Consider the following 11,148-nt stretch of genomic DNA (forward strand, 5'->3'; position numbering starts at 1 on the left):
TTGAAGCCTTATACTTTTTAAATTAAAAATTCGTATTTTTTGGTAGAAAATTTAACTATTTGGTTTAAAATTGATGTCTTTTTTTGAAAATTCATCTCTTTTGGTAGAAAATTATTTTTCTTGTTTGAAAATTAATCATTATCGGATAAATATAAAATGGTTTGGTTGAAAATTAATCTGTTTTGGCTAAAGATTCATCTATTTAGTTGAAAATTCGTCTGATCGTAACTGATCCATTTTTGGTTGAAATTAGATCTTTTCAGTTTAAAAAATGTTTGTAAATTAAAATATTAAACTTAATTTTGCTAAAAATTCGTATTTTTGTTGATTGGAATGGACTTTTCTAACTGCAAATTCCACTCTTCTAGTATTGATTTGTAAATTCATATGTTTTAGTTGAAAAACTTTTTTTTAAATTAATAATTATTTTTAAATGTTAACGATTAAAAACATGTATTTAATTATATGTAATAATATAAAATTATGTTTAAATTAATGATTATTATTTCAAATTCAATCAATAATTTCAGAAAAATCCAATTTTAGCAAAAAAATGCAACTATTTAGCAAAAATATTTAGAATAAAAATAATTTTTTTTATAGTGCGTTTTGTATGATGATCAGTACGGACCAATTGCCGATTCCATCGCATTATCGGTCGGTCAGGAATATGAAGTGAAACTTCAGTGTTATTTAAAAGATCGAAATATACCATTTCGCAATGAGGATCATCTCAGAACGAGAGGATACGATAAAACTCCAGACGTGAAACTGGAAGTGCCGATAGCAGTTAATGGTCACGTTATCAATTGGATTGAATCTAAAGCTCGATTCGGAAATGAAGATATACACAGGAAGTATATCAAAGAGCAGTTTTTAAGTTATTGGAATCGTTTCGGACCTGGATTGGTAATTTACTGGTTCGGTTTCCTGGATACCTTGAGCCAATCGAGCGAAAAACGGTTCATCATTATGGACCATTTTCCGAAGGAAATCACGTATATGAATCCAAATTCTGTAGAGGCCTTAATATTTTGAGGATTTTAGAAATTGAGAAATTGAAATTTTTCATTTATGTACTTGTACATATCTAGGTTTTATTTATGAGGTTTAAACTTTTAGTAATAAAGTTGTTTTTAAAGAAAAAATAATATTTTTATTATTTTTATTTGGGAATTAATACGTTAGTTAAAAAAAAATTTATTGAATTTTTGAAATTAGGTTTTTAAGGCGTTTGTGCGAAAAAGAGGTCTTTTATATAGATTTTCGATTATTTTCAGAATTAAAAAAAATAATACTGTTTATGGAATTTCAAATAACGAAAAATTATTTTTACAGAATTGAATTTGTTCTTACTTTCGTAAATTTTGGGAATTGGAAAGAGTGGTAGGGACTGTTTACCCCGAAAAAAATGAGTAATGGTTTATTAAAATTCAACCATTTTTCAGGCATAATTTATGTAACTAATTACCTAAAACTGAGAAGACAAAAAGGCAAGAATAAATTGAAAAACTTCAAATATATTCTAAAGATTTTTTCATATAAAGTAATAAATAACAAATTAAAGTATTCAAAGTGAAACCCTTGAATTCCAAACTTTTAATATTGAAGTTTAAAAGTTTTCAAATTCAAAAATATAAATCCACGTTAACATTTTCAATAGTCTAAATTAAAGAATCAAACAATGAACTTTAAAAAATTATATTATTTTAAGTAATTTTAAGTTAAATTATTTTTATTTTAAATAGTCTAGACACCTTTCAAATGCTTAAAAATTTTATTTCAAAATCTTGAGAAATTTAGAAGTGGTTTAAAATTTTTCCAAATTCAAAATAATTTTTGAATTTTTTTACGGAACTTTTAAATATATTTCAAAATAAAGTGAATTTTTTCTATAACTTTTAGAAAATCCTACAAATTAAAAAAAATTTAATTTCAATTTATAAATAATAATAAATTACTTATTATTTGTAAAAATATTAGAGTAATTTTAAGAGATATTTAGAAGTTTAAAAAAGATTCAAATTAAATATAGAACGTGAGATAATTTAAAATACTTACAGTCGAATTTAAAATAAAATATAGATTTTAAGGTTTTCTTTTTAATTTGCAGGATTTTCAAAAATTGTAGGAAAATGTCGATTAATTTAAAAATATATTTAGATGTTATGAAAAAAATGTTAAAACACTTCGTTTAAGTTACTTGAAATAATTTCAAGTTTTTAATTAATTTTGAATCTTTTCAAAACTTCTAAATATTCTTAAAAATTACTCAAGTTTTTTCTATAAATAATCAATGTGCCAGTGTTATTTATGCATCAAAATTTAACAATTTCACTTATAAATTAAACACTTTTTAAATAGAACAATTAAAATTGTAACGCTAAAAGTTTAAAAGTTCTTCGAAAATCTAAAGATTCAAAGCTTTCTATGTAAAACAATTGAGTTTGAAATTGTTTTGTTTTAAACATTTGGCTCCATTTTAGTAGTCTTGAATTAACAGTCAAATATTTCTAAATATTAAATAATTACCTTTTTTCTTAATTAAAGAAATTCAAATAAAATGGGTTAAAATTGAATAATTTAGACTCGCATAATATTTTTAATTGAAAAAAAACTTTCATTATGACTATATTATGGATTTATTTTTAAGTTGAAAATAGTAAAACGTAAGTTTACATTTTTTAATGGCTAAACAAATTAATAGAAATAATATATTAATAAAATGATTTATTAAATTTATTATAAAAAATAATATAAATGAAGACCTAAAACTTTGAATTAAAAATATATTATTAATAAATCATGAAAATTGTTATTTAGAAGTAAAATTATCGGAATAATTGATATATTAATTTCAATTCTTATCAAGACTTTCGGATTGAAACAGTTATAATCTAAAAATTCTCAAATTTTGAACGGATCTAGAATTGTTTGGTCAAATCAATTATTGTTCCGATTTCTATACTTAGAGTACAGATCTATTTTTAAAATAATTTATTTATTTACATTTACAGTTGCTAAAATAAATCTGTTTTTATGAACAATTTTCAACTTCAAATGTTTTTAATTTTTAATTGTTTAAATCTTCGAAACTGCACTTTAATTATTTAAAAAACTGTTGAAATCGAACTTGGGCAGATTTTTCTTCTAAAAATTCGTAAAATTCCCGGTTCGGCGACCACCCTGTTTAAAACTGCATTTTAAAATTCTTTAAATTAAAATACACTAAAAAATCTAAAATGGAAAATTTTTAAAGTGAAAGATTTTCGAATTGAGCATCCTAAACTGAATGATATCATTTATAAAAATCACAATTTGAAAAAATATTTTAAAAATGGTTGAAATAAAAGTTGGACAACATTTTTATTCTGAAAATTTTGTAAAATTCCCGGTCAAAAAATTAATTCACTATCATTTCCCGGTTTTCACGGGTCTCATAAAATTCCCGGTCCAGTGGCCGCCCTGCAGTATAGTACGTAAATTTAGATTTTTAAATATGTCTTTCAAATGTTTAAAATATTTTTATTATCGGTGAATTATTTAGAGTAGTCTTTTTTAAAAAAATGACAGTTTTAGTACACAGAATATTGATCAGATAAAAACTTTATATTCTATAGAATTTTAAAACTCATAAGTTAAAAGCAGAGATTCTATCTGTTAAAAGAGCGATAATAAATTGGGAAACTTCAAATATAATGAAAAAATAGTTCGTAAATATAGATTTTTAATTGTTTGTTTCAAATCTGTAAATTATTTAAGACAGTTTAAAAAATGAATACAGTCTCGCTACCAAGCATTTTAAACTGAGAAGTTAAAATTGCAAGAATACATCAAACATTTTTAATTCTATGATAATAGAGTAAATTTTATATTTTGTACTTTTTTAAAGTATAAATTATTAAATTATTTGAATAATCTTTGAATTATTTAAGAGAGTTTAAAAAATTTACATAGCTTTATACCCAGAATTTTATATTTAGAAGTTAAAAATGCAACAATAAATTTAAAAGTTGTAATTTTAAAAGTATTATACGTAAATTTGAAGTGGTTATTTACTATTTCAAATGTTTAAATTATTTTGAGAATCTGAATGATTTTAAAAAGTTTTCAAAATTTGCACAGTTTCAGTAACCAGAATTTTAATCAGAAAATCTAAACATTCAAGAATAAACTGAAAAACTTCAAATTCTATCAAAATATAGTACGTAAAATTAGATTTGCAATCATGAATTTCAAATGCTTAAATTATTTTAATTATCGGTGAATTATTGAAGGTAACTTAAGAAATCTACACAGTTAGTACCGAGATTTTTTAATGAAGAAGTTAAAAATATAAGCATAAATGGAAAAACTTCAAATTCTATAGATTTTAAGGACCGAGAAGTTAAAAGAGCAAGAATAAATTGGAAAACTTCAAAAATTGGAAATGGTTAAACTGCGACACGCCACCTGGTGACAAAAATCCGAACTACAAATAATAGGTATAATTTTAAAGATGTATTTTAATTTGTGCATAAAAGTGTTTTCACGATTTTTGATGTGAAGGTGAAAGTATTTATTGGATACTAAAAAGAAGTATGTATCGGAAACAAAGGGGTGTAGATGGAATTTACATTTTATAAGGTAAATATAATCTTTTTTTACAGAAATATTTGCCTTAAAAAAACAATTATTGTTCTATTTATTGTGATTTTCAAAAGATTATAAACTTAAATGGACTTGTTTTAAAGCAAAAATGAACTCAAAATAAATTTTAAAGTTGAACTGTTCTTTAAGATTTAAAAAGTGAACAATAATTAATTTTAAAAGACTATTCAAAATCAGTTATATTTTATATATTTATATTAAAAAACTTTGATTAAATTTCACATATTATTTTAGTCTAAAATATTCAATTTTTAAACCATTCAATTAATAAAATTTTAATTCAGAGAAATAAGAATGACTTAATATTTAGAAATATCTGACTGTTTATTTAAAATTAGTAGTTGTAGTTAAATATTAAAAACTAAATTTTGAACGTTGCATTTTAATTGTTCTATTGAAAAAAATTTTATTTGTAAGTTACATTTTTGAACTTCGATGTATAAATAGCAATTGAATACATACTATTCTTTAAAAAAATCAAGAAATTTGCAGAAATATTTAGAAGTTTTGAACAAATTCAATTTAAAATTGGAAATTATTTGAAATAATTTAAACAAAATTTCTACGCGTACCGACAAAATCCGGCTATTAGTAATAAAATTTCGATGTAAATAGCTCACGGCTGAATTTAAAACAAAATATAAATTTTGGCAGATTTAAAACAAAAAATTTTGAATGGCTTAAGAAGATTAAAAAACATTGCCTATGAAAATTGAAAATGATTTTTATTTTGAAAAGATAATTTTGAGTGATTGTTCAAAAGGATTTAGAAAGATTGACAAATTTATCAAAAAGGAATTTGGAAGATTTTAAGGAAATTTGTTTTATTTGACCGAATTAAACAAAAAATGTTGAAAAAATTGGATTCATTTTAAGGGATGTTTTAATGGTTTCAAATAATAAAAAAAATTTGAACAACATGCAGATGTTTCAAGATGTTCAAATAAAATTTGGAAGCATTTTCAGGATTTTTTAACCATTTAAAATATCAATAATTTACCTTTTAATTTAAGAAGTGTTCAGTTTATAAAAAAATGCAATCATTCAATTTTTAATGTTTCTGGCTTAAAATTGCTTTCAATGATATAATTTTGAAAAATTTTAATTCATTGATTGATTCTTCAATTTAGACTTTAGAGCATTGAAAATATTAACGTGGATTTATATTTTTAGAACTGAATCTGAATCTTTGAACTCTACAATTTATAAAAGTTAAAAAAATTATTTTGCAGTTTAACTACATTTAGTTAAAAATTGTTCAGTTTAAAAGTGCTAATATCTTCCATTTTATACGATTTAAACACAAAATTATTGAATGAAAAACTTTTAAACTCCAATTTTAAAAGTTTGAAATTCAAGAGTTCCACTTTGAGTGCTTTAATTTAATTGTTTTATACTTCACAAAACTATCGTAAAAACACTTTTATGCAAAAATTAATTTACATCTTTCAAATTGTACCTACTTTTTCTAGTTCCAGTTTTCAACGCCAGGTGGCGAAATGGTAGACCATTATTCCCAATAATGACAAAGTAGTTCGTGAATTTAGAGTTTTATATCTCAGAAGTTGAAAATGCAACAATAAATTAAAAAATTTAAATTCTAAAAATATGATACGTAAATTTGAAGTGGTTGTTTACTATTTCAAATGTTTGAATTCTTTTGATAATCTGTGAATGATTTAAAAAGTTTAAAAAATTTACAGTTTCAATAACCAGAATTTTAATCAGAAAATCTAAAAATTCGAGAATAAAATGAAAAACTTTAAATAATAAAAAAGATATAGTACGTAAATTTAGATTTTAATCATGTATTTCAAATGTTTAAATTATTTTGATTATCTGTGAATGAAGGTGGTTAAAGCAATCTACACAGTTAGTACCGAGATTTTTAAATTAGGAAGTTAAAAATGCAAGGATAAACGGAAAAACTTAAAATTCTATAGATTTTAAGAACCGAGAAGTTAAAAGAGCAAGAATTAATTGGAAAACTGAAGATTTTATGGCAAAATAGTTCGTAAATATAGATTTTTAATTATGTATTTCAAATTATTTAATTATTTTGATCATCTGTGAATTATTTAAGATATTTTATGAAATTAAAAAGTTTTAGTACCCAGCGTTTTAAACTGAAAAGTTAATAATGCAAGAATAAACTGAACAACTTCAAATTCTAAACAATTTTTAAACTGATAAGTTAAAAAATGAATGAATGCATTGAAAACTTCAAATTCTATAATATAGTACTTTTTAAATATTTTTTTGAGTATAAATTGTTAAATTACTTCAATAATCTATACATTATTTAGGATATTTTAACAAATATAAAAAGTTTTATTACCCAGAATTTTAAACTGAGAAGTTAAAAATGCAAGAATAAATATAAAACTTTAAAATCTATAAACATATGATACGTAAATTAAAGTTTTCGATTATGGATTTCAAATTTTGAAATCATTTAATTATTTTGGTAATCTGTGATTGATTAAAGAGAGTTTAACTAATTTAATGAATTTTAGAAGCCAGAATTTTAAACTGATAAGTTAAAAACGCAAGAATAAATATAAAACTTTAAAATATATAAAAATATGATTCGTAAATTTGAAATGGTTATTATGGACTTCAAATATATGAATTATTTTGATGATTTTTGAATTATTGAAGATATCTGAACAGATTAAAAAAGTTGCATTACCCAGAATTTTAAACTGAGAAGTTAAAAATGCAGAAAAAATATAAAACTTTAAAATCTATAAAAATATGATACGTAAATTTGAAATGGTTATTATGGTCTTCAAATGTATAAATTATTGAATTATTTTGATGATATGTCAATTATTTAAGATATTTCAACAAATATAAAAAGTTTTATTACCCAGCATTTTAAACTGAGAAGTTAAAAATGCAAGAATAAATATAAAACTTTAAAATCTATAAACATATGATACGTAAATTTAAGTTTTTGATTATGGAATTCAATTTTTGAAATCATTTAATTATTTTGGTAATCTGTGATTGATTAAAGAGAGTTTAACTAATTTAATGAATTTTAGAAGCCAGCATTTTAAACTGATAAGTTAAAAACGCAAGAATAAATATAAAACTTTAAAATATATAAAAATATGATTCGTAAATTTGAAATGGTTATTATGGACTTCAAATATATGAATTATTTTGATGATTTTTGAATTATTGAAGATATCTGAACAGATTAAAAAAGTTGCATTACCCAGAATTTTAAACTGAGAAGTTAAAAATGCAGAAAAAATATAAAACTTTAAAATCTATAAAAATATGATACGTAAATTTGAAATGGTTATTATGGACTTCAAATGTATAAATTATTGAATTATTTTGATGATATGTCAATTATTTAAGATATTTCAACAAATATAAAAAGTTTTATTACCCAGTATTTTAAACTGAGAAGTTAAAAATGCAAGAATAAATATAAAACTTTAAAATCTATAAACATATGATACGTAAATTTAAGTTTTTGATTATGGATTTCAATTTTTGAAATCATTTAATTATTTTGGTAATCTGTGAATGACTATAAAGAGAGTTTAGCAAATTTAACAAATTTTAGTACCCAGAATGTTTTAAATGATAAGTTTACAATGCAAGAACAAACATAAAACTTTAAATTCTATGAAAAGATGATATGCAAATAAAATTTTTTTATCGATTTATAATGTTTAAATGTTTTGATGATCTATGCATTATTTAAGAAAGTTGTTCAAAAATCGACAGTTTTAGTACCCATAATTTTAATCAGAAAATCTAAAAATTCAAGAATAACATGAAAAACTTTAAATTTTAGGAAAATATAGTACGTAAATTTAGTTTTTAATCATGTATTTCAAATGTTTCAATTATTTTGGTTATCTGTAAATTATTGAAGGTAGTTAAAGAAATCTACACAGTTTTAGTACCGAGATTTTTAAATTAAAAAGTTAAAAATGCAAGAATAAATTGAAAAATTTTAAATTCTATAGATTTTAAGAACTGAGAAGTTAAAAGAGCAAGAATTAATTGGAAAACTTCAGATTTTATGGTAAAATAGTTTGTTGATATAGATTTTTAATGATATATTTCAACTCTTTAAATTATGAAATTATTTTGATCATCTGTGAATTATTTAAGAGAGTTTAGGAAATTGACATAGTTTCAGTACCCAGCAGTTTTATCTGAGAAGATAACAAAAAATAAATTGAAAAACTTTAAATTCTATGACCATATAGAACTTTTTTATATTTTGTATATTTTTTAAAGAATAAATTATTAAATTACTTTGCTATCTATAAATTATTCAAGATATTTTTAAAAATTTACAGAGCATTTACCCAGAATTTTAGATGGAAGAAGTTAAAAATTCTAAAATGAATTATTTAAGTGAATTATTTAAGATATTTTAACAAATTTGCACAGTTTTTTACCCAGAATTTTAAACTGAGAAGTTAAAAACGCAAGAATAAATATAGAACTTTAAATTCTATAAAATATGATACGTGAATTTAAGTTTTTGATTATCGATTCCAAATTTTGAAATCATTTAATCATTTTGATAATCTGTGATCAATTGAAGAGTTTTAAAATTTTTACATAATTTTAGTACTCAGAATTTTAAACTGAAAAGTTAGAAAGGCAAAAATAAATGAAACAACTTCAAACTCTAAAGAATTTAAAAACTAATATCGTAAAAATGCAATAATAATCTGATAAATTTCAAATTACATTAAATTTTTGAACTGATAAGTTTACAATGCAAGAACAAACCTAATACTTTAAATTCTATGAAAATATGATACGTAAATGAATTTTTTTATTGATTTCAATAATTTAAATTGTTTAAATGTTTTGATGATCTATAAATTATTAAATATTATTTTTTTTTAAACGAAAATTTTAGGACCCCGAATTTTAATAAAAATGAAATGAAAAATACCAAAATAAAATAAATCTATATAAAAATAAATCTATAAATCCAAAAATAAAATGAAAAACTTTAAATTCTATAGAAATTGAAAACTCAGAAGTTAAAAGAGCAAGACTAAATTAGAAAATTTCAAATTTTATTACAAAATAGTTCGTAAATTAAGATTTTTAATTATGTACTTCAAATCTTTAAATTACTTAGTTATTTTGATAATATTAAAACTGTAAGAATACATTAAACATTTTAAATTCTATGATAATATAGTAAAATTTTAAATACAATAAATTAAAAAATTTAAATTCTAAAAATATGATACGTAAATTTGAAGTGGTTATTTACTATTTTAAATGTTTAAATTATTTTGATAATCTGTGAATGATATAAAATAATTTAATAAATTTACAGTTTTAGTAACCAGAATTTTAATCCGAAAGTCTAAAAATTCAAGAATAAAATGAAAAAATTTAAATTTTAAGAAGATATAGTACGTAAATTTAAATTTTTAATCATGGATTTAAAATGTTTAAATTATCTTGATAATCGGTGAATTATTTAAGGTAATTAAAGAAAACTACACAGTTTTTGTACCTATATTTTTGAACTGAAAAATTAGAAATGCAAGAATAAATAGAAAAACTTCAAATTATATGACAATATAGTTAGTAAATTTAGATTTTTATTACGCATTTTACATTTTTAAATTATTAAATTATTTTGATAATCTGTGTATTATTAAAGATAGTTTAACATAGTTTGCACAGTTTGGTGACAGAATTTTTAGCTCAGAAGTAAAAAATACAAGAAGAAATAAAATAATTTCAAATATTTAAATTATTTAATTATTTTGGTAATATGTGACTTATTTAGAAAAATTTACACAGCTTTAGCACCCAGAATTTAAAACTGAGAAGTCAAAAAGGCAATAATAAATTTAAAACTTTTATGAGTAAATTAAAAGTTTTCATTATGATTTTCAAATGTTTAAGTTATGTATTTAATTTTTTGGATGATCTATGAATTATTTAAGATGGTTTAAAAAATCTACAGTTTGAATTATTTAAAATAGTTTAACAGAAATACAGCTTTGGTACTCAGAATTTTAAAATGAGAAGTTAAAAATGCTAGAATATATTTCAAATTCTCAATTTTGATGTCAATATAGTCCATAAGTTTATTTAGATGTTTAATTATATATTTCCAATTTTTAAATTTTCCGATTTAAAGATTTTCAAGCGGTAAAAATCTGAAAGTTTTCAACGAATGCCAAACATTTATATATATAGTAAATATTTATGTAAATGATGTAAATAAACAAAGCGTTCACATTATGAAAAAAGACCAATTTCAGAATTTGTTTATTATGATTTAATACATCAATAACTTACTCAAATTGAATTTTCTTTCTTCATTTTAATCCATAACCATAAAAGATCGTTGTAATATTTATTTTTTAATTTTAATTATTTACTTAATTTCATTTAAACATTTAAAAAATATTTTTATAGGTTAGGAAATACATGCAGATCAAAAGATAACCTTATTAATAACCATTTCAAATATTT

General features: G+C 21.3%; 2 protein-coding genes across 2 annotated transcripts in view; one reads left to right on the forward strand and one right to left on the reverse strand.

Annotated features, from left to right (window-relative positions):
- LOC117173124 (protein C15orf41 homolog) overlaps positions 1-1,148 on the forward strand; it is a 12,555-nt gene extending 11,407 nt beyond the window's left edge. Inside the window, exon 6 of the mRNA XM_033361521.1 lies at positions 604-1,148. Within this exon, the coding sequence (XP_033217412.1) occupies positions 604-1,038 (435 nt within the window). The 3' untranslated portion in view covers positions 1,039-1,148. The remainder of the gene's footprint in view (positions 1-603) is intronic.
- The window catches only part of LOC117173123 (protein O-mannosyl-transferase 2), a 55,638-nt gene extending 44,558 nt beyond the window's left edge, over positions 1-11,080 (reverse strand). Inside the window, exon 1 of the mRNA XM_033361519.1 lies at positions 10,972-11,080. The gene's annotated coding sequence lies outside the window, so the exon portion shown is untranslated. The remainder of the gene's footprint in view (positions 1-10,971) is intronic.
- Between the last annotated feature and the right edge of the window lie 68 nt (positions 11,081-11,148).

This window comes from Belonocnema kinseyi, chromosome 5 (assembly GCF_010883055.1).
Source record: "Belonocnema kinseyi isolate 2016_QV_RU_SX_M_011 chromosome 5, B_treatae_v1, whole genome shotgun sequence".
NCBI lineage: Eukaryota > Metazoa > Arthropoda > Insecta > Hymenoptera > Cynipidae > Belonocnema > Belonocnema kinseyi.